The sequence below is a fragment of the Terrapene carolina genome, unplaced genomic scaffold (genome assembly GCF_002925995.2).
Source record: "Terrapene carolina triunguis isolate 2854851 unplaced genomic scaffold, T_m_triunguis-2.0 Scaffold42, whole genome shotgun sequence".
NCBI classification, from domain to species: Eukaryota; Metazoa; Chordata; order Testudines; family Emydidae; genus Terrapene; species Terrapene triunguis.
Window position 1 is genome coordinate 32,457,076 of NW_020664393.1, and position 25,181 is coordinate 32,482,256.

The 25,181-nt window shown below is 40.1% G+C and overlaps 1 protein-coding gene across 1 annotated transcript in view; it reads left to right on the forward strand.

Annotated features, from left to right (window-relative positions):
* COL9A1 (collagen type IX alpha 1 chain) overlaps positions 1-25,181 on the forward strand; it is a 96,510-nt gene that overhangs the window by 4,702 nt on the left and 66,627 nt on the right. The window contains exons 5-11 of the mRNA XM_026656253.2: positions 6,867-7,263; positions 17,001-17,084; positions 17,814-17,834; positions 19,255-19,329; positions 19,837-19,872; positions 20,004-20,066; positions 24,877-24,930. Coding sequence (XP_026512038.1) covers positions 6,867-7,263; positions 17,001-17,084; positions 17,814-17,834; positions 19,255-19,329; positions 19,837-19,872; positions 20,004-20,066; positions 24,877-24,930 — 730 coding nt within the window. The remainder of the gene's footprint in view (positions 1-6,866; positions 7,264-17,000; positions 17,085-17,813; positions 17,835-19,254; positions 19,330-19,836; positions 19,873-20,003; positions 20,067-24,876; positions 24,931-25,181) is intronic.

Here is a 25,181-nt window from a genome sequence, read left to right on the forward strand (position 1 = left end):
TGCGTAGGCAGATGCAGCTGTGTAAGTTGCACTCAGCACCTCTGAGGTGATTGACTCCCATGCAAAGCATAATTGTAGTTATGCTGCTGGCTGTGTGAGCCAAAGCCCAAACTCCAAAAGGGCACAGTTAAGTCAAAAGAGGGAAGTGATTAGGATCAATCTTACATTGCACTTGTTCTCCAGCTGGGAGTAAGTGGCTCGAGTAAAACACAGCAACCATGAGGCAGCCTTACCACCTCTACAATACTATGCTCTGTATCTGCTCTTCTACTGATGTCCATCTTTGTATTGCCATTACTGTGCTGCCCCTTAGCATGTCAACCATGGAAACTGCAACATTTGCCTTATTTAATATGGAGGATCACCGTCACAGTACACATTTTCCTGGGTGTGGGAATCTCTGAGGACCTGTGCAGGACATAGATGTGGGGAGGGATATTATCAGTGGATAGGGTCTGATCCTCAATAGCCAGCCAGTGCTTGTCAGGAATGAGCAATGGTAATTTTGCAGGCTAACTGTGAGGGCTTTATTAGAGGGGTTTTCTTCTACACATTTATTCAGCATTTGCCTTAGGGACAGCTTGTGCCTTTTTTCACAGAGATCCTTTAAAACCAATTAATTTATATCCTAGATCCTTTTTACCATTATGGTACTTGCTAAGTTCTCTAGCTTCATATTTCAGGGATGCTGCAGAGACAAGAGAATGAACCAGGGTGCATGTGTGTGGTTGTTTGCAAGGTCTGATTTTTAACTCCCCCCATAACCCAAATAAGTTTCTACGAACTCGTGTTCATTTCTGGTGTAAAATCTACTGGAGAATTGGTGGTGTCACTTAGTACCAGAATTGCCTATGGAACTGCAGTTGTGATGCTCACTTTACACATGCAACCCAGACTCAAGTCCAATACAGTGAATCTTTCACTTCTCAATTCACCCCTAGTATCTGGTAAAAGTACCTAATATTCGTAAGTTACAGTATAAAAGGAACATCCCTTTACATATGCTCGGGGTTCTGCTGATTGCCATATTTGGGGTCGGGAAGGAATTTTCCTCCAGGGTAGATTGGCAGTGGCCCTGGAGGTTTTTCGCCTTCCTCCGCAGCATAGGGCAGGGGTCGCAAGCTGGAGGATTCTCTACAACTTGAAGTCTTTAGATCACGATCTGGAGACTTCAACAGCAGAGTTAAGGGAAAGTGGGGGGGGTCAGCTTTTGTGGCCTGCATCATGCGGGAGGTCAGACTAGATGACCATATTGGTCCCTTCTGACCTTAAAGTCTATGAGTCTATGAGTCTATTGTAATTGAGTGATAAGAGACCCCCCTTTTTTTACATGCAGGCTTTTGAAAAAAAATCATACTAGCAAAGTATTTATGGCATGTAAGCAAGGATGAGGTCTGGTCATTCTAATACATTGTATTAGACCATTCAGTGTCCCCAAAGTGCACCCACAAATATTGGAGATTGGAATTATATTGAGTGGTGTCCCAGTACCCAAATACTATAATTCTGCAAACTGCACGCCTGGGTTCTCAGATTAAATTTTCCCTAGGGTAGAATCCAAAGTGCTTGAAAAATTTCTAGTGCAAATAGTACAACGTTTATTTACAAGGGTCTGGTGAGCTCCCTTTAATGGGTGAAATGCCAACTAAATTACATTAATAAGATGTAAGGCAACAAAAGGAGCTTTGTAAATTTCTATATAGAGATTTGTATCACCTGCAGAGGACTCTCAGAAGCTGTTTTCACTGTTACTCCCTTCAAAGACTGTCTGAGAATAACATTTGTTTGTGAAAAAGGGCTCCTTTGAAGGTCCTGCTGCTCTGAGCCAGGCCATAAATGGTCTTCTACTGCCTTTTCTTTTTATCTTGAGTATCAAACCTGTATGCAACCATACCACTGATGTTGATGTCACACTGTAATAGAAGGGATAAAAAGCAGTAACCTACCAACAAGGGATTAATTTATCTAAGGATATGTTATCTAAAAGGGCAATGGAGCCCACCTAAGGAAACAGATCTTAAAGAAACAGATTTATACGGCAAATCAAAAACAAGGATAAGTTAACCTTTTGAATGCTCAGTTTCTGCCACCCTTACACAAAGTGATTAGTGCCTTGCACCACAAGTAGTCCCACTGAAATTAATGGGCTAGTCAAGGGGTATTCAAAATGAATAAGGGTAGTAGAAACTGGTCCTAAACAATTAAAGGAATCTTTCTGGTGTGCACTAGAGTTATGGGTTTAATAACTCTCATGTCCCACTGAAACATTCTTTTAAAAGAAAGTGGTAATGTTAAAAAAGTTTGCTAAAGGTGAACTGCAAAAGAGTATACAGAAAGAAAACCACCTTTAAAAAACTGTTTATGAACTCAGATCAGTAACAAAATATCAGCCTGATCCTGCATTCCTTGCACACTCATAACTGTTAGTGGTATTTCTGGGTACATGCGGAAAGCAGGATTAGGCTCTATATAGAGAGTTAAGAATTATAAATACATAAAGGTTGAAATTCTGCTCTGATACACATCCTTCGCAGCCCCACAGTAGAGGAGGGGGTAAGTCAGGTCAGAATTGGCCTATACTCTTAATATATATTTGCAAGTTAGCTTTTCTTTCACTCCTCTGCCAAATTCTAAATCCAAAATGTCTTGATTTCTCCCCTCCATATGTTAGGGCTATCAGAAGCACGTATAGGAGTGCAGTTTCATACTTGAAGTGCTTGTGTCACCGACAGTGGTCATAGGGGAAACACGGAACCTGGTTCTCCAGACTTTGAAGGGAGATGAAGAATTATCTGCAAATATTTTGTTTAAAATATTAATATATTTTTACCATAGTTTCTAATTTTGCCTTAGTCAATATGATAGAGTCTGGGCCAAATTCTGTACTCAGTTACACTGATGTCAACGAAGCCTGTGGAATTACTCTGCATTTATACCAGTATAACTGAGATGAGAATCTGTCTGCTCACCATTCAGTAGAGTTATGCATGTAAAACATGCACAGAAATAGGTAATCTCCTTCTCTAAACATTTCTTGTTTTTGGTTCTGCCAAGTTTAGCAGCTGCTCTGTGAGAATGCAGTTCATAGGTTTTCTGATAGCAGGGTTGAGTTATTAAATATGAATATTTAGCTATGTTTATGTAAAGTCATTGTCTTTTCCTTTACTGTTACATATATCTTTCTATTCATTTTGTTTTCTCTTAAAGGAAACAGTAGATCTGATCAGGCAATCAATTCCCTTCTTTCTATCCGGCTTCCAAAAGTTACAATATTTCTTTATTTTAATTTTTTAAGGCAGAGGAGGGGCTGTCTGAGATTCTCTCATTATTTCCCCTGATGCCAGATTCTGCCCCCACCTTCCTCAGAGACCCCATGATGTGGAAGCATTCGCTGTAGCTGAGTGGCATATGGGTTCTTATGGGGTGATTAAACTTGATGCAGAGAAAGAGGAAGCCAATTGATAGATTTGAATTGAGGGGTAATATGATCACAGCAGCAGGAGAAAAAGATGATTTAGTGGCAACATCTTGGATAGACAAGTGGTAAGGATAGGTCAGATCCAAGGAGTCCAGAGAGATGACGGTTGCAGTAGTTAGAGAGAAAGGCCTATGGATGAACTTAGGATTTAGCAGTAGGGATAGAGAGAAGTATACATTTAAGAGATATTATAGAGGAAGAAGTCCACTGAAAGCAGTGAAGGAGTCCCATTGTGGGGGAGGAGGGGAGGAAAGAGGGTATGAAAACAACCCTGAGGCTATGAAGCTAAGTGATAGGGAAGACAGTGGATTTGTCACTACTTGTAAGGAAGGGAAGGAACAGAGAGGGGTTAGGAGGAGAGATGGAAAAAAATCAGATTTTGACATTTTGTGTTAGCGGTGGCAACATAAAAACCAAACCAAAAGGATTCGAACAATAAGATTTAAGCAAAATCCTATTCTGCAAGACACATACACATGAACATCTCCATAATCAGTTCCAAATCCCACTCTACAGGTTTATCCATATATAGGTACATCCCCAGTTACATATGTACATTCTCCTCAGTATATACAGGCAATTCATAGTCTGCACAGACATACCATCCACCATATAGTACTCCTGGGGGAATTCTGTTCCAAAAAATTAAAAATTCTGTGCACAAATATTTCAAAATTCTGCATATTTTATTTGTCAAAATAACACTATATAATCACACCAGTTTCAATTATTTTGGTAATTTATTTCAAAACACCTGCCACGACTATGTCTGTAACAAAAAGAGACAACAAAAAACTTCCCCCAGGAGTAGAGAGTTAAAAAAAAACCACCTTAGACAACCCTGTTCCTATTTCTCTGCCCCCCCCGCCTCCAGAGTCTAGCCCAGCCCCGCCCCAGCCAGACAATCACACCCCCACCCTGCAGAGCCCAGCTGCAAGGCGCCCCCCCCACCCAGATAATCACCCCCCATCCTTCCCAGAGCCTAGCTGTGGGGCATCCCCTAGCCCAGACAGTCACACCTGCTACCCCACAGAGCCCAGAGAAACAGACTGATGCTGGGTCCCGGGCTTGAATGGAGTTTCCTATGTGCCGCCTCCTTCCTTCAGTATGTGCTGGGAATCACAGCTGCCGGGAAAACCTCCAGCTCCCCCTCCCCGCAGCAGTGTCTTCTATTTGTGAGCTGGGCACTGTCAGGTCCAGCAGTGCCAGCAGCTCTGCAGCACCATTTCTGCAGGGACTAAGGAAATTCTGTGCAGAACATTGCAGAACTACTAACTGCAGTCTGTAACCTACATTTAAATCAGCTTTTGTACCAAATGACTGGAGGATAACTAATGTGACACCAATTTTTAAAAAGGGCTCAAGAGGTGATCCCGGCAATTATAGGCCGGTAAGCCTGACTTCAGTACCAGGCAAACTGGTTGAAACTATAGTAAATAACAAAATTGTCAGACACATAGATGAACATAATTTGTTGGGGAAGAGTCAACATGGGATGACTAAGGGGGGATATGAAAGCGGTCTATAAAATCATGACCGATGTGGAGAAAGTAAATAAGGAAGTGTTATTTACTCCTTCACATAAACAAGAACTAGGGGTCACCAAATGAAATTAATAGGCAGCAAGTTTAAAACAAACAAAAGGAAGTATTTCTTCACACAACGCACAGTCAACCTGTGGAACTCTTTGCCAGAGGATGTTGTGAAGGCCAAGACAATAACAGGGTTCAAAAAAGAACTAGATAAATTCATGGAGGATAGGTCCATCAATAGCTATTAGCCAGGATGGGGAGGGATGTTGTCCCTAGCCTCTGTTTGTCAGAAACCGGGAATGAGCGTTATGTTCTTAACCTGAATTCTGCATTGCACAGTGGCACAGAGTCCCCCAGGAGTAATATAGGTGAAGGTACAACCACTGATTTCGTACCCCTATCAGAAGTACAAGAGTTAAGGTTATGCTACAGCAAATCTCACCCCCTGCATTCCATCTCCCAACACACCATCTTTTCCTGCTACCCAGGTAGTAGCAGGCGTGGGGTTCACAGTATAAGGAGGAGAAGCAGTGGCAGCACTAGGTTAATATTTTAGGTAGAGTCTATACCTGGACACTCCTCTGTGACTGCAGTCTAGTCACGTTCCTTCCTGCTGGTGCTTTGGAGCCCCCTACTGGAATGTGACTACACAATCTGAGGCACTTAAAGGCTCTATTGTTTATAGTGCAGCTGTTAATCTGGAAGGACTAGTTTATTATATTAATTAAACTGTGCTCTGAGATAATTTATTCTAAGACTATTTTCTCATTTTTCTGCATAGGCCAGTCTAGTGGCTGAATTGCCATTAGTGAAGGGCTAGTAAACCCTACAAAGCCAAGGCAGATTGCTTCTTTGGGTAGCCTACTTGTTCTCTGGAAATTGTTTTTATGTGTTGTCCTGATAGTGTAGCCTGGCACATCCCCATGCCTAATCAGACTTAGTGAAACATATTTCTCTTTTTATAAGAATTTTAAATGTGGACAGATAAGAAAAAAACTACCTAATCAAAAGGTTTATGAGAGTATAATACCAGTATCTGTAGCAAGTTTAAATAGCATAATCTTTAATTATCTGGTGAGATGCATTGACGCAGCTTTCTAGAAAGAAGCAAACTTCAGTGTATTTTAGATTGCAATGTTGCAAGAAACATTAGACTGTTCTGTGTTTCCAAATTGCATATTTTAAAGAGTACATAGTAAAATAATGCAAATAATAAAAAGCAGAGGGATTAGCTATTTCATAATAGTAAATCTGTTTTCTAGTGCATGTAGCACTGAAATTGAATACCACAGAATACAATCAATTTTTAAGTGTGAGTTCTTACCTTTTATATAATTTTCAAACAAGTAACCTACTTCTGCTAAAGCAATTGCTAATATATAATAAATGGTTATCGTTGGATAGATCAACAAAATGTATTTGAAAAAACAATCATGGAAATTTAGAAATGAAACAGTTCTGCATTGATTAGAAAGAGCATTATAATATCACAACAGATTTAAAAAACCAGGATTGACTGGTTGGTTTGATAGGCCATAGGTGCACAGGACTATTATAGAAGACCTTGATTTAATTCATAATATCGGCCTCTGATTGTTTGAGCCATCATGGGCAGAGAGCTTGGCATGAACATTATGTAATGTAGGAAGAGCCCACACTGATGAAGCACAGTTCCTTTTGCCAAATGAGGAGCAACACGAATGTCTCAAAAAGGGTTCCCCTCAAGTTCTCCTCAGCGGAAGGATAGTAGCTGTAGTATGGTTCCTTTGAGTGATGGACTCTTATTTCTCTCAGAGATGACAGTCATAGAGGACTCCCCCCCCAAAAACCAATCTACTGTGCTTGATCCTATACAGGTTTTTGTATCCCAATGGATTGCCTGATGAATATTCTTTTCTAACTACATTTCGGATGACTGGAAGCACACTTCAGAAAAGCTGGAGTATTTGGCAGGTCCAGGATTCGTCAGGAAAAGAACAAGTTGGAGTGAAGCTTAATAGTCAAACAAAGGCTCTTGAGTTTTCTTATAAAGGGCTGGATGGAAGTCTCCAGACTGCAACCTTTTCACATTTGCCTTTTTTGTTTGATTCCCAATGGCACAAGGTTATGGTCAGCGTGGAAAAGAGCAATGTCACTCTTTTTATTGACTGCATTATGATAGAATCCTTACAGATAAAGCCCAGGGGCAAAATCAACGTGGATGGCTTTGCTCTGCTGGGAAAACTTATAAATAATCCTCAAGTTTCAGTTCCGGTAAGTTTCAAAATCTTATATCACAGAAAAAGTGCTAGAAAATCTTCTCTCTTGTAACATTTTTTCTGGTGAACATATCTTCAAATATCTTGTGACCAACTAAGGGGTTTTAAAAAGTACAGACTAATTTAGGGTTAAAATTAAGTTTTAGCTCTTTATTCCAACAAAATTGAATCAAGTCAGGCTTAAGATATTTTTGTTGTCAACCATATTATTTTTGTGAGAAGACTAAATCAAAACCAAGGCATAAGTTTGAAAGGATGCAGTGCTTGGCACAAGACAGGCCTTGAAAACTAGCAATAAGGTGCACATTTTTAACAGAGAGGGTAATTAACCATAGGAACAAAATTACCAAGATGAGAGGTGGATTCACCATCACATGAAATCTTTCAATCAAGTGTGGATGTCTTTCTAAAAAATAAGGTCTAGCTCAATCTGAATTTATGGCTGGTACAGAAAGTACTGGGTGAAATTCTATGGCCTGTGTTATGCAGGAGGTCAGATTAGATCATCATAATAGTCCTGTCTGACCTTAAAAGCTATGGAAAACAACATGCCCTGAATATATGTCACAGATAATACCCAATTTGATGGACTATTAACCCTAAAAGTTTCATTTATCTTGCACTAGTATATGTTTCTACCTGCCTTTTTTGCGTTCTCTTTAAACCGAATAAAGAAAACAATTGTTAGGGGGGGGGGGGGGGGAGAGGGTGGTGTGAGGTTCTAAGCATTTCACTCTAATTGACTATGCTGTATACTATATAAATACCTCAACATTCTTTGTTATTTAGGGGGTCCAAGACACATTTAAATGTGTTATTGGAATATATTACTTAGAGTAGTATAATTTTAAAAAGAAATATATTGAGTTTCCTAGTCTCCTTTTCCAATATTTATCGTACAGAATAGCTTGGCTTTTTATTGGTGTACTATAAAAATACGTTATTTTAAGATAAATTATTTATCGTTTGTTGTCACTATGATTGCTAAGGAGAGTTGCTGGTATAGCTCTGTTAGAAAATTATGTTGGCCTTTGAGCCTTTACAAGGATTTATGCTCAAGATTTCTGGTACGTTTTTCAGAGGCTAAAAGTTCATGTGGCTTTACATTGTATGCTATCATTCTTTTTTATCCAAGGATAAACTAAATAATCCATTATAGAAACTAAACAATACAGAGTACATTATAGTTTGAAAATGGAAAAAAGACCCTCTTGAAAATAGGCCTTGCCGATTGTTTGTGATAAAAATACCCACCCATTAGCCCCTTACTGTTCAAATTCTAAATGCTCCGTCTCGATTCTCAGATGAGGTAAAACTGGTGAAGCTCCATTGACTTCAATAGTACTACTCCAATTTATAGCAAGTGAGTATCTGGACCCAAAGGATCTCAAAGATATTTAGTCATCTAACTCCTGTGGATTTCCCCAGTCTCCTAGTTATAATTATAGGTCAGTTATATAAACCAGTGTTTTATCATAGGTTAGCTACAAACTTATTCCTGTTACTGAAAACAAGAAAGGAATAAAACTTCAATAAAATAGTGATTAATTGACTGTTGCTACAAAGTGTTGAGCTCCCATAGCTCCCACTGGTTTTAGGGAATGGAAGATGTACAGCACCTCACTGTAGGCACTTGCATTTTGCTGGAGCTGACCCCCAAGCTGCAATCATAGAATCATAGAAGATTAGCATTGTAAGAGATCTCAGGAGTCATCTAGTCCAACCCCCTGCTCAAAGCAAGAGCAACTCCAACTAAATCATCCCAGCCAGTGCTTTGTCAAGCCGGCCCTTAAAAACCTCTAAGGATGGTGAAATAGTGTTTCCTAATATCCAACCTAGACCTCCCGCATTGCAACTTGAAACCATTGCTTCTTGTTCTGTCATCTGCCACCACTGAGAACAGCCTAGCTCCATCCTCTTTGGAACCCCCCTTCAGGTAGTTAAAGGCTGCTATCAAATCCCCCCTCACTCTTCTCTTCTGTAAACTAAATAAACCCATTCCCTCAGCCTTTCCTCATAAGTCCTGTGCCCCAGCCCCCTAATCATTTTTGTTGCCCTCCACTGGACTCTCTCCAATTTGTACACATCCCTTCTGTAGTGGGGGGGACCAAAACTGGACATACTCCTACTTAATTTATATGTTTAAATAAGTTAACCAGTTTGAACCAGTTAAATGGCATGTAACATCTAAAAGGCAGCCCTTATCAGCATGCAGTGCACAGAGGTGGATTTGTTCCATAGCGCAGATTAGGAGAATTGCTTAAATGTAGTGTGCTGCAGCCAATGGCCTGGGTGTTCTAAAAATTGTCGCCTACATTTTTTTTCTGCTCGTGTTTATGCTGTGTATTTGAAGTGCAAAAGGTGAAACTCCTGTTACAAATGGTCAGTTAACACAAGCAATTGATGTACTGAAGTAGGGCCTTGAAGAAGCAGAATCAGATTGGAAGAATATAGGTGGGGAATCCTGTAATGAAAAAGAGACATAAAGGAAGTGAAACTTAAAATAAAAGAAAAGAAAAAAAAAAGAAACTGTATCAGATGGGTTCAGAATGTACAGAGTATTCTTGGTTTACTTTAGTATAAATTCAACAAACAGCAGATAACATGCTACCTGTCAGATACAGAGATGTGGGCAGTCAGGCCTAGTGTTTAGAGCAAGAGTTGGTAACCGGAAGAAGGAGCCCAGAGTCAGAGCCAAAGGTCAGATGCCAGAGCTGGAAATCAGGAATTGGAGCCTAGAATAAGAACCAAAGTCCAAGGCCAGAGCTGAAGTCAGGAATGAGGGTCAGAAGCTGGTTCCCTGAGAGTGAGGAAGGGCTGGGAACAACTTTAAACAGCCAGCACCCTGCTGCTGTTCTTAAGAGCAGGTCCCCTCTACCAGTCAGGCAGTCTGACCAATCAGGTGATTCTGCTGCAAGCCAACTCTGATTCAGCTGAGAGTCCTCTGTTGCTCACTAGGCAAGTGGAACTAGTGGTCTCAAGAGCTACAAGCTCTCGTAAACCAATATGAACGTAACAAATTAGTAATCTTACAAGACCCATCTGTGTTACCTGCCCTTCCTACCATGGGATCCTCTTCAGTTTTTGTATATACTGTAGTTGCATACAGAGCCCTCCATCTGCATTTTCTGAGAGCATGAATTTGGAAGTGTGAGCATTTCTCCCATTGCCACTATTTTAGTACAGATTTTCTCCAGTCTCCCTGAGAAATGGGCTCAGTTAAAGAGCATCTTGCTTCCACTTTTCCTCCAGGATATTATGAATTCTCAGGCCTTAAAACTCAGCATGTCCAAAGGAAGGGGCATAAGGCTGGTACCTTTATCAGTGATTCTAACAGTTGTAAGATATATTTATAGGACAATCCTATAGGCTAAACTTCACAGAAAGAACTGGAGCTTAATGGAGAATAATATTTCTCTTGTGTGTATGCAATGAATATAGTGTAAAAGAAATTGGAACACAGAACATACGTACAATCCTAGCTTCACTTATGCCAATGGGAGCTTTGCCATTGATTTAAGTGGGGCCAAGATTTTACCCATAATGTTGAAAGAATGCTTATATATGCTTAATACAGCAAATACTTTGCTGAAGAACAGTTGAATAGATTCATAGATTCATAGACTTTAAGGTCAGAAGGGACCATTATGATCATCTAGTCTGACCTGCACGACGCAGGCCACAGAATCTCACCCACCCACTCCTGTAACAAACCCCTAACCTATGTCTGAGTTACTGAAGTCCTCAAATCGTGGTTTAAGGACCTCAAGGTGCAGAGAATCCTCCAGCAAGTGACCTGTGCCAGTGTATAAAGTTAACCCTTCTAATATATAAATCCCCTTCTTCATGTAAAGACACTGTTTACAAGAGTTCGGTTCAATATAAATTCCAATTACTAAGGCTGCCATTGATTGTACTGGGAGCCCCAGGCATATATGAGCGATAATCTGGTTTTAACTTCACTCAGTAATTACTCTAACTGAGGCACCTCATGTTTCTGAATAGTCTCAATTTATTTTGTTCATTTGTGCTGGTGATTTCCATTTTTTGCCTGCTATTTAGCATGTATTTTCCTCCCAAATACTCCCTTCTCACATATTCGGAGTATCCAGTTGCATAATGAAACACCCCAATACAAAACACTGATTTTCTGGACTACATGCAAGAAGATTGTATTGCAGGATTATACAGTGTAACTCTCATGAAAATTGACCCTACATAACCCACATTAAAAATACCACTGTTTAGGCTGTGTATCAAAGAATTAATGAAAGGACCTAGGGGGTTGATTAACTGCTCTTTTACACTGATGTAAAATCAGTGATTTAAGTGTGAGGAGCATCAATAAAGATCAAAAGGATCTCAATACAGATCTGATTAATTGTATTTTTACAGCTGTATTTCCTTTTGAATCACCCACTAGATGGCAATAAAACCAATGAGGCACACACAAGTCAATTCACTGAACAGGTAGTTCAACAGATTATAGAAAATGTTTTAGATTTATTCTAAATGCAGTGGAACACATTTTCTTAAAGCATATTAGACAGCTAAATGTTTCAGTTGGAGTTGGCTCTTGTGCTATTGTACAGCAAATACTACTTTGGAATCTCAGGCCTCATTTAGATCCCACTTATGCTTAATCTACTTCAGTTCTTGCACAGCACAGATAAAACAGGAGCATTTTTGGCTCTATTGTTAATGTTTTGCAAGCCTGTTGGCATTTTACAGGCATTTCCAGATCACTTAGGGGATGAGATCATGTAAAGAAAAATAGAACTAGCCCAAATAAAATATATTTGCTATTTAAATATATAATAAATTAACCTCCCTAGCAATATTGGACAATGGATGTTAATCTATTAACCATTTAATTCCTATAAGACACTAAATTATTGCATTTATAAGACACCAATCACTGTAGTATCTAGGCATTGTAAAATGGTGTGCTTTGCATATGGTTACAAAAGAATTCTGAAATGAATGGGTTGTAGCAGACCCTGGGCATGATGAAGTAATCAACTGACATTAGGGCCCAGTTAAACCATTTCCATCACATAACCATAATTCTATAATACAGGCATATGAAATTAGATATTCTAAATCAACCATAATAAAGATGAGAGTGACAAGATTTGTTGTGTGTGTGTGTATATATAAAAACATAGTGGTAAAAATCACACATCATATACTGCATTTGCTTTAAGTATAATATTTGATAGATAGAATGATTCAGAAAAGAATCTTTAGCTAACCATAATTAACTTTGTGTGCAACCTTATGCAACTTACTTTTTTCTCAGGTGTATAATCCCCTGGGCATTAATGGGGCTGCATGCATGAATAATTTCTATTTACATGAGTAAAGCTTGCAGGATTGACCCCTTATTTTCAGGTTTTAAAATGCACTTGTCGCCATGTCTCTTTCACATATGACTCCATTATCCACTGCTAAAAAACACAAGAAAATAGTGAAATGAGAAAAGCTATTTTAATAGGCTTAGTTTATATTAGTTCTGACATCTTCATGTTCTTTTCTGAGCACCTCAATTCTACATTTCTCCCCTAATAACTCTTTGTACTGATGTGTATGGGAAGAAAGTATGACAAAGTATCCTCATATGTGTGCAAAGCGCCCTCAAAATATTTCTCTGAGGCAAGGAAAACAGTGTCATCCTTCATGACCTGTTCAACAGAATATAATCCATGGTCAATTTGGTTATGACAGTTTGGTTATGTGGGAAGAGACCTATAAAGCAAGGCTGGGCTGCAGTTGCTCTCTTTAAAAACTGTCACTCTCTTTTCTTTAATGGGCTCCAAGCCAGCTGTAGCTTTGAACAATTCACTCATAGTTAAACTTTTTTTTTTTTTTTTAAAAACAGCTTTCATCTAAGCCTAGTTATACATTACATCCAAAAAAGAACATTAAGGTTGCAAAGTCAAGTATTCAAAAGTTAGGAAATGCCAGAATTAAGGCTGCCAGTACAACCTTAATTTGCATCCCCCTCTCCCTTCGCCTTTGGGAGTCTGTATTATGATATAGTCTTGAATTACACGGTCATTTTTTCCCACAGGACCCCTCCTCATTCAGTGAATGGTAGTTATTCAGTGTTTTTGTTTAATGGGGCATTTCTATGGTGCTGTCACCATACTATCTGAGCTCTTCACAAAAATGAATGAATGCATCTTCACTACACCCCTGTGAGATTACCTGGGGAACTGAGACACAGAGCAATTAAGGTCAAAATTGTCAAGTATTCACCAATTTTGGATGTACAATTTGAGATACTGAGGGCCTGATTATTTTGTGTTTAGCATTAGTTAGCACTTTATATGTCAAACCACAGCTCCCATTGACTTCAGTTGGAGCTGTAAGTGCTCAACACTTCTGCACATCTGTCCCCCACACTGGGCACCCAGAAAATGAGGAACACACAGTTAGTGGCCAAATGTGAAAATTTTGGTTTCGGTGACTTGCCCAGCATTGCATAACATCTCTGTGGCAGAGGCAGGGGTAGAATCCAGTTCTCCAGAGTAACATTCAACTGCCTTTAGTTTAAAAGACCATGCTTTCGCCTCCTAAAATCCCCTGCCTCATTCACTACACACCTTCCAATTTCTGCAATAAATGAGGCAGGGTTTCTACAGACAACAGTCTCCTTCAGTATGCAACCATGAATCGTTCCAAAAGCCTTTCCATCTTGTGCTCTGAATGAGGCAGGGATCCTGTGGAAAAAAATAGCATGTGATCATGTAATTGAAGACTGTAGTATCATGCATACATATAAGGACCCAATTGAAATTTGTACATGGCAACCCTTAATTCTGGCATTCACTAACTTTTCAGTGTTTGACTTTGCAGCCCTAACATTCACTGAATGTAGTTTTTTAATGTATCTTTTTTTAAAATTGTAAAACAAAACAAACAAAACTAGACAAAAACAGAAATTCAAACACTCAGAACCATAATTGGGTTATCAGCAGGGTCTGGACTTTTAGAACCATAGCACAGACTTCTACCACTTGATCTAATAGAGTAAATCGTGGCAGTGGTAGACTGTCATCTTCTATGTGGACCATCCATTAGAGGGGGCTGAGAAACACACTTTGCCGGCAGATTTCACAGCAGGGGAATGTAGAGATTCAGGACTCCTGAATTCAGTTCCAGGTTCTGGAAAGGAGTGTCCTCTAGTGGCTATAGTATCTTCTGCCCCATCTATGCCAGCCTGTCTGTGTTCCCCTTTCCTTCTATTCAACCACCTGCCCATTGATTCCTGCCCCTTCCCCCTCTGTTTTTATCCAACCAGGTACCCAATCCCTCATCTCCTGCTCATCTCCTCCTCTGCTTCTATCTAACCCCCGCTCCAAATCTTCTCAGCTCCGGTTCCACATGTTCCTATCCACCCCCCCACACCACAGCTTCTGACCCTCTCCTCCCTGCATCTATATACCCACTACACACCCCAGCTCCTGACACACTCCCCTCTGTTGCTATCAAAATTTCTGCTCAAATAGTTACATTTTGACAAAGCAATAAACAACTGAAAACAGGGTCTTATAATGGAAAATGTCAGGCAGCACTACTAGCTACATCTATGATATCAAAGAAAGAAACTCTTTGGAATATCAAGATTGGTTAATCTTTTGATGCCTAGAGTCAAGATTTCCCTTTATCAGGTATGGGATACATTGAAACCAGAGTCATAAGGTGTAAATATGAATTTTCAATGTCTTATTCTTATTATTTTATGTTATAGCCTTACCGATGCTTAACGATAATTTACATCATGCAATTATGTATATATGCAATTGGCTTTGGTTAAAGCAAGCAGGAAGGTTTCAAAATGATTGTTGGAGAAGTGAAGCAAATAAGTGACTCACAAATAGGGAAGGAGAGCCAAATAAAATAATGCAGAACAGGTGAAAGAGCACCCCCGAAATGTGGAGTGTCATGAACAGCAAATATAGAACAAGCTAGTTAGGAAGAAAGTGGATATAGTCAAGGAGGTATGATGGAACAAGTCTGTGAAGAGGTTTTGAAAACCAAGAGGGGAGATTTTAAATTAGATTCAGAGATACGTGAGATGCCGGTGAATGTGACAGAGATTGGGGACTATGGCACAACCTCCTTGAGGAAGAGAACAGTCTAGCCACTGCATTCTGGAAACTCTGAAATCTCAGGAGTAAATATCGAGAACAATAAAGATTTGATTGCAAGAATTTCAGTAAAGGCAGAATCAAAGTAAAGAAGAATTCTAGCAATTCTATGGAGGTGGCAATTGGCAAACTTGAGGACATAGATGTGATAGTAAAGGACTTCAATCTCTGAAGCATTAATGAGGTACAGTGTATGGAGTAATGTGGAAATGAGGAAGTCAACATAAGGAACCAGATGGGAATGGGGGGATCTAAGAAAGAGTCAAGGGGGATGTAAGCTGGGTTCTAGCTGCATAGAAATCATGACCAAGATTGAAGAGGACAATGAGATTTCCCAAAGGGAGCAGAGAAGATGACCAAGAAGCATTGAGGCATTAAACAGTGGAAGGGTTGAAGGGAAGATATGTGACATCAATCAGCAATAAGAAAGAATCAGGGAAACAGGAGCCTAACCAGGAAATGAAAGTCCTAAAGACTCATACTTCTTCCTTGAGGTTCTCAGGAAGGCTAGATCTTGACCTTTTCCATATTACGAGTATATTTTACAACAGAAAAAAGCGTCACGCTCCTTCCTTCCCATTCCATCTGGTCATAAAGAAGGGAATGTTGTGACCCCTTCACCTGTTTTGCAGCCTGAAAAAACATGGAATAGACCATTCATTAGCTCCATGACCACAAAAATCATGTAGAATGAGATGGGGAAATGATCTAAGATCTCACAAAAAGAGGTGTACTAATATAATTTACATGGATGTACCTGTATTTAATGTACCATATGGTACATTACATACCAGAGGACATACCTCTGAAGCTATTTACTGCATCTATTCACCCAGTCATTTTCAGCAGAGGGTATGTAAAGTACACTTTCCTCATATATGCAGACACATAAAGGATCAGTTGTTAGTTCTTAGAGGCAAAGAAGTGGTTTTATTTCTGGGTCATTTTACAGAGTCAATGTGAAAATATTGAAGAAGATGTGAAATCTCACAAAGGTATATCAGCCCGCCCCAGAATGTTTCTAGTGTATATATGATTCAGGTCTCTAGAATTCCTCCTACTTAGATCTTCGACTCCTGCATTCATTGTCAGACCTGTCATGCTTTATCCACATAACTTTCTAGTCCTAAGGAAATCATTTTGTGAATGTGTGTTCATTAATAAAACAACTTCCACAGCATAATATAAACATGAAAGAACACCTGTTCTTGGACATGACCAACTGTAGACTTCCTTCTCCCTTAATTCCTACAACAGGTTTTATGCCCCTTTCTAAATACACAAACAGATGCTAGAGCAAGGGAAGAGCTGAAGGTAACTAGCCGGTCTGTTCTAAAGAAGTAAGCTCCAGCACCTGATACCATTCAGTTGTTGAGCACCTGCTGTTTATGCTTAAATTTCCAGGAACTATAAGTGTTATATGTGTTATATATCCCTTTGACTGTAATCATAGCTCTTGTTTTCTACTACACAACTTTTAAAACCCAGAGATGGCTGATCAGAGTGTTCTTGTTATTCAAACCTGGCAAGCGTGAACATCTGAAATAAATTAATCTCATTTTATCCCCTTCACTAGTTTGAAATCCAGTGGATGCTGATTCATTGCGACCCTCTGAGACCACAAAGAGAAAGTTGTAGCGAACTTCCAGCCAGGAGACAGGTAATGGGCTTCCTTGGCCTTACATTCCTAATATTCATACTATCATTGGGTCTTCAACCTTTTCCTCTGGGTCGCCGGCAGTTATCGGTCTCCTCATTTTTCTTATGGTTATAGATGTCTATATTTAACATATGTATCTGGGATTTGGTGCCTTTCAAAACGGTCTCATGGTTTTAACTCTTCTCTTGCTTTCTTACTTTTTTCTTATCAAACGACCTAAGGCAGAGATATTTAAAAGTGTGCCTCTGTAGAGAGTGGGGCTCTTTGCGCCCTGGCCTAGCTTTGCTTTTCTCTCTTGATAACTCATGCAGAAAGTTAAGGGATTGCTGCTGAGGACCATGGTCAGAGCAGCAGCAGCAGCAGGGCAAAGGGTTAAAGGAGCTGGTGTCATTCAATCCCCTCCTTCCTAGCATTCAGATTTCCTCCAATCCCCATTACCCTCCTCTAAGGCCATTAATAAACAGAAGAAACAGATGCCTGAAGCAGGGCTTACCTTTCTGTTGCTGCTAGTGGAGTCACTTGGGGGGGAACTGTATGTCTTGCGGGTCCTAAAATCCATCAAGAGCAACAGAGTGGAAAATATTGCTGGCCAGCAGAGAAGTGACCATGGCTAGCACTGCTCGGGGCAGGGGATCGTTACCTTTAGGGGTTTTTCTACAAATTATGTGCCTTTGCCTGGCTCAAGTAAGTTGTACCTGACTTTTATTATACATTTCTTATTCATTGCAGATAAGCCAGACTGCCACGGAGGTAAGTTTTAAGGAAAGGAAGCCTGCTCAGTGCAAAGAGAAAGGGTCTATACAAAGTCCCTGGGAAGCTGAGGACAATCTCCTGTCCTCTTGCCTGGCATCTGATGCCTTTCAAAATCCAATAGTCTGGGTTGTCTTATCCCAGAAGTGGTGGCTGTAACTGTATTTTTTTTAAACTGAAATCACATTAGCATTTCTAAAGTGGAAAAAATAAGTTAAGCAAAGAGATGTAGATGCAATGGTTACAACTGCTTTGAACAGAACCTTTCTATGCAATGTGCCAATGAGCAGTGGTATGGCACGGTTTAATCTGCAAGTAAGAAAATCGTCAGTTTAATAAGAACTTGAGAGGCTGCTCTAAGAAAGAAACATTCCTAAAATGCCAGTAACATTGGAAAAAGAGCAGGAAGGACAGGGGCTATAGCTAGGACTGCTTGAATGGGACCGGAGATTTCAGACTCTGGCAGCTCCTGCCAGACTGAGTGCATCACCTCCTCCTGTAGGGGCTTGAGGTTTCACTCACAAAGCCCCCATTGTGAGGTTTGCTTTGCCTGGCAGTTGGAGTTTAGTAATAAAGAAAACAGTCCAGTATATTATAGAACTCGAGGGTTTCAAACATTCTTTCAAAGAACGCATTTCTTTGGCTTCAAACATATGCAGTGCCTGCTAACACCCCTCTCAGGAGCCCAGCCTGTGGAGAAGTCTAATTATAACCAGGATTGTAGATTTTAATGTACTTGTGAGGACAGGTAACAGGAGTTTTTTTATAAGGAAAAAAATGTTATTGCAGTGAATACATTAGTGAGAGCAGAGAAGGGCTGTATTTTTAAACTTTTCTTCCTAACACAAACTCTTAAGAAGAGTCTCTTCTGTTTAGGCTGAATGAGCTTGTTAGAATAGGTGTGGAGAATTTCAAAACGTTATTCACAAAGAACATTATTATTTTTCCTTCACTGTTTTTATATTGATTTTTCAAGGGCCGGGCTAGTGAATTTCTGATGCGAATATTACCCCCAAACCTTTTGCTCTGTAAAGCCCAGATTGTACTGTACAGTTACACAGTGACATAAACACCGGCCTGCCTGTTTTGTGCAGTGGGTGAATGACAATAGACGAGGACAGGGGGAGTTTTTGACAATTTGTAATCCTGGTTCAGATTGCAATGGACATTTTGGCAGTCACTAAACAAGGGGGAATGCAATTCAGTGGGTCAACATGACAATTACTTTAATCATCAGGTGCACAAGACCAACTGTATGGTCAGCTAAGGGCCCTGGTAACTGAGGAGCCCACTTAGAAGCCTTTGGAAGTTCTTTCCCTATGGGCTGGTCTCCCCGTTCCTGTACCTTTACCCCCAAGTTGCTGCAGGTTTTCTGGGATCTGCCCACTGTCTAATTGCAATTTGTTTTATTCCTTGTCAGAGAGGCCCCCCAGGTCCGCAAGGCCCCCCAGGTCCACCAGGGCCACCAGGAGTTCCTGGCATCGATGGCATCGATGTAAGTGTCTCCCATGCATGAGTCACCACAGCTGGCAGCTAGGAATGCTTTCTGCACACACCTGAATTATTCTTACTACATTAGTATTTAGCTCTTGGGATCCTTTGAATTTGGCAGCACTCTCTAGTGCCCTTAATAACCTTCATAGGAATTATTGTTCAGCATCGGCTGAAACAGTAATGGGTGTGTGGGGTGGTGGTGGTGGGGGACGGCAGTCTGGTAGTCTGTAAAAAGGATTACATGAGATTATTTATTACAGTATGTGATAGGAATCATATGCAATTATTCTTGATAATCTGTAAAGAACTATACAGGATTATTCTTGATAGCATACAGTAGGTCTGTAGAATTATTACGCATAAGAGGAAATATATGGGATTACACAATAGAAATGAATTAGGGATCATTCCTGATCATCTGTTTAACATTTTGCACATGGGTTTATTAGTGTCACCTCGGGACTCTACAGGCTGCTGACTGAACCGTTTCTCTTTTACATCCCGTTAGGGAGACAGAGGTCCCAATGGCCCCCCAGGCCCTCCAGTAAGTAATTTACATTGCTTTGCATTCGATCTTACAACAGGATCGACCCAGATCTTTGTGTGAGAGTGTCTCAGCTCTGCTTGCTTCTCACTCTAAAATACATTATTTCTTTGTCCATTTGAATCCTGAAGGGTCCAGATGGTGAGCCAGGCAAACCAGGTGCCTCCGGGATGCCAGGAGAGCCAGGAGCTGATGTGAGTAGACTTTGCCTTCTTTTTTGGAAAAATAACTAGTTCTAGGCTATTTCTGTAGGGAGGCAACCTCCTTCTAAGGTCCCTGGTTTAATTACAACCCAGATGGCCAGCCGTGCGTGAGTGAAGGATCTGGCTGCCATTTGAAAGACTCTCTCTTACACACAGGGCTGGGCTGGGAGGTGGTTATAGAGATTGGGCACAGGGTCTGGAGGACTGAGGTCCCTGGGGAGGACTGAGGATTCCAGCCTTTCCTTGGGTGATAACAGAGCAAGGATTGTTTGGAGTTACAGAGAAACAGCTCTCTCCCCCCTTGCTCTGGGGAGGGGCAAGAGCTGTGACAAGAGAGGAGTGTCAGTCAAAGGGGAAGGATGCGATTGGGAGGGAGGGACCTGGTGAAAGTCCCATGTGTAGGTGCCCATACTGTTCATCTACGTACAGCCTGAACAGACTCAGCTGCCGCAAGGGAAAGGGAGGAGGAGTCAAGCTACTGCATGTGCTGGGGGACAGGTGGCTGCAACAGGGAAGGGCGCCCTCTCCCACCCTATGTCCTGTTGTAAACCAGGGTGTGCACACTGCCCTCCACATGGAGTCCAGGCTTTTGGAATTAATGGGAGCCAGGGGCATTTGTGGGCAAATGAAAGTCAAGTGAGATTGGGGGAAGTGGTTTGAGCATTGGCCTGCTAAACCCAGGGTTGTGAGTTCAATGCTTGAGGGGGCCATTTAGGGAACTGGGGTAGAAATCTGTCTGGGGATTGGTCCTGCTTTGAGCAGGGGGTTGGACTAGATGACCTCCTGAGGTCCCTTCCAACCCTGATATTCTATGATTCTATGAATGGAGTCTCAGCATCAGGACCTGCCAGGCAACATCCTTCATTGGCTCCTCTCCTGCCTGCGGGGGTTCTGGGAGCAACCCGGAGAATCAGATCCGCTCTGCTGTGGGATGAGAAAAAGGAGAACAGCAAAGGAAGAGAGAGAGACACTTCGAATTGCCCCCTACTGACCAACAGGCAAGAGCAAGAGCAAGACCTGTCTCTTGAAATAAGCAAGGAAACCATGACTGAGGCAATTTCTTCATTTCCAGTTGGTGTAACTGGTCTGCAGGGGGCGTTAGCAGTTTCCAGGATGTTAAGAACTAGGCACAGATTGTTTCACTTTGCCCTGCCTGTGGAAGCATCACATTCACTTTTCCCATACAACACTATAAGGGCAATTGGGGGCACAAACATAGAAACTTCCTCTTGGGGAACGTTGAGACAGAATGAAGAAAAGGGAGGATATCTGTATGAGAAAGCCTAAAAAGACTAAATGGAAGACTCATGCAAGAACCACACTAGCATGTGAAGGAATAAATTTAAAATGTGATCCAATCCTCTGGAAATCAAGGGTTGTTTTGAGTCATTCTTCATGAGACAAGCTGTGATTTTTTTTTTTTTTTTTTTTTTTTTTTTTTAGAGATCTGGAATTTACTGCTGAAGAGCAAACTTTTATTTTATATTATTATTTTATTTTATATTAGAAGAGCAGTGGATTGTGAACTAAAACAGCAGATAGAAAGCTCATGCACGGATTTAACATACTCATGAACTCAGTCAGGAATGGATCTTTTTAAATCTTCCACCCTACAAGATGAACTGGAAAAAAAGTCTGTCACATATTTTTCAATATTTTCTGATTATGAAGCTTTATACTGGCTGGTCAAGCAATAATCTAATCTGAAAACTTTATGTCTTAAATAATAACCATGGACCATGGAGAAACATAGTATAAGAAGAAAATAACCAGAGGATTACTGTCTGGTGGTAGTGTTAATCAGAAACACTAGTTTCTCAGTAACTTCAGATAGAATGCTAATGTAGCGTATAATGTAAATGTATTTGTTGTAACATATAGTTACAAAATTATTACAAGCTTTCAAGTGCCCTATGGAAACAAATGAGGTCCATTTTTTACAATTTAAATGAAGAAAGAGACTGTGCAAGTTTTTTTAAATATAGATTTTAATTATCTTTATATAATTTTAGAAAACCAAAATATAATATGAAAATACAAATTAATTTAAATACCTAAGCAGATGATCGATGGTCTTTACGAGTGTTGCTTAACACATCCCACTCATTTTATATTATATAAACATTTCCCCCAAATAGAATTTTTATTCCTCAGTAGCAATACATGACCTTGTAAGTGCGAGAAAACTATTGTTATGTCACATTTAGTACATCCAAATTTGAGACAGTTAGCTACGTGGAACTGTGGTAAAGTAATGATTATGCTTTACTGAGCTGAAGCTTATGGATGGACTTTAACTGTGATCCCAGGAGAAACAGAATCCCAAGAGAAATAGTGACTTGAATATATATTATTCTGAAGTAAGGAGGACTTCCTTCCTTCCTTCAGAATAATATATGATTGTTACTGCCCTTGTAACTTTGTTTCTTCATGGGGAACAACACAAGGGCCTAAATAACTAAGGTTCAAGGGAATCTTATTTTGATGGAAAGCTAGAACAAATCCATTCTTACTGTAGTTCTTTGCTTTGATGGAGTTGTCATATTGGTATTTATGTCTTATGCAAAGATTTAAGCACATTACTGTGTAGCTTATATAAAAATGGCAGAAAAATAATTTGTAATATTAAGACCTGACTCAGCAGTTTTAAAGGGTGGAGAATTATATGGAAGTGCTTAAATTAACTTGAAAATGAAACATGCTGGAAGTTGATTGTTTTTTCTGTAAAAGTATTCTGCAAAAGGTAAACTAAAAATTCCTATTAAAACCTGTTTAAGATCCAAAATCCATAATAGAATAGAGATTTGATCTTGCTAAAATTCACATTAATTTCAATATTCCAAATTGACTTCACCGAGTTGTCCCTGAGACCTTTTGTGTGCAAACTGAAAAACAATAAGCAAAGACCAAATATAAAACCAAATATTTGAAAATCTTTTTCTCCTTTACTTTCCTGGCAAGACTCAATTTCTGGATTCTTTGTTTCCCTTTCAGGACAACTCAGTCACCTAAACCACATCATTTTCTTGAACTCCTCAGTTAAAACATAAGAACAGCCATACCAATGGTCCATCTGGCCCAGTATACTGTCTTCTGACAGTGGCTGGTGCCAGCTGCATCAGAAGAAATGAACAGAACAGGGCAATTATCAAGATCCATCCTCTGTCATCCCATCCAGCTTCTGGCAAATAGAGGCTAGGGACACCCAGTGCACAGGATTGCATACCTGACTATTTTGGCTAATAGCCATTGAAGGTTATGAACTTATCTAATTATTTTTTTAACCCAATTATACTTTTGGCCTTCACAACATCCCTTGGCAAAGAATTCCACAGACTGACTGAGTGTTGTGTGAAAAAATACTTCCTTATGTATGTTAGAAACCTGCTGCCTATTAATTTCACTGTGTGACCCCAGGTTCTTGTGTTATATGAAGGGGTAAATAACACTTCCTTATTCACTTTCTCCACAACATTCATGATTTTATAGACCTCTATCATATCCCCTTTTAGTCATCTCTTTTCTAAGCTGAACAATCCCAATCCAATATTTCTGTGTGGTATGAGGGCCAGTTCCTCCTTGGCTGAATGACAGGAACACTGAATGGTTTACTATGGCCTACAGAATGAGGTCATGGCTAACCTGGCCTCAGTAGAGCTGTTAGTCTGGGGACCAAAGAATTCCTGTCCTTTATAATTGCAATCAGAAGTAGAAAGGGGAGAGATCCTTCCTCAGAGTGCTACCACATACGATTGGGCCCTGCTCCCTATCCTTTCTTCCTCAACAGTAACCTCTTCAACTTGTTTTGGGAAGGAAGACAAGGGTGAGGAGATACACAGAGGGCCGCTGTGAAGAGTGGTTTGGGGAAGTCATTTCCATCCTCTCCCTTCTTGCACAAAGCAGATGTGGCTTCTATTCCCCTTCCCCAACTCCCTAGGCCTAACTACCTTCCTGATTGGTCAGCCTGGTGTCTAGATGACATATATAGCAAGTAAGTGGCTGCCATGTGCCTTATTACATACATAGGGCTACCATTTGGTTCAAAATGATTGTACCTCTTAGGGTACATTTTTAATACTATCAACAATAGTCTATTTTGGATGCCTATGTGTAGCTGTTATTGAAGTTATGCTTTGAAGTCAAAATATGGCCTTATATGTATGGATAATCTATACAACATATGAACAGTATAGGTGTGGGTATAAATCTAATGTAATACAGAGGCTTTTAGGGGGATGACTAACTGACTGACTGACTATTAATTTCCATATTCATATTGAGCTGAATATGAAAGGAAGGGTGGGACCTTTTCATCTGAGATCACCAAAAGGTCATCAATTTTTCTCATCTAATTTCAAACATTCAAGTATCCTTTTGAGATACATTCTTGAAATTAGTTCCAGTTTTTCACTATGGACAACTGATTATGCAGGACAAACATAGAAATTTGACATTTTAATCATAAGTCACGAAAGTTCATCTGTCTAGCAATTCAGAAAATTTCTCTGATTTGGAAAAATTTAAGGGAATCTGAGGTCACCTGTTCTTACTAACTGGAATTTAGACAAGGTTGTGTTGAAGGCAATATAACCCAGGTGATAATAATAGCCACAAACTCTCACCTTGAACTTTGGCAGAATTTGGATATGGATTAGAATTTTGTAAATCAGCTTCATCTCTGTATCTCACTAAACTATTTGCATTGTAAGACAATTTCACAGTGTTTTATATTTTAAAGAGTTTTCTGTTGTGATTAACAAAAATGTGAGTTACATTAACATGTTACACTTTATTTCACAAGGGACTGACAGGCCCTGATGGATCGCCTGGCCCAGCTGGACCCCGAGGACAAAAGGTAAGAATGAAGTCAGATATTAAGTCTTTGATGCATTTTTTACAGGCATACTTATAGATTTTTTTCATAGAATCATAGAATATCAGGGTTGGAAGGGACCTCAGGAGGTCATCTAGTCCAACCCCCACTCAAAGCAGGACCAATCCCCAACTAAATCATCCCAGCCAGAGCTTTGTCAAGCCAGACCTTAAAAACCTCTAGGGAAGGAGATTCCACCACCTCCCTAGGTAACCCATTCCAGTGCTTCACCA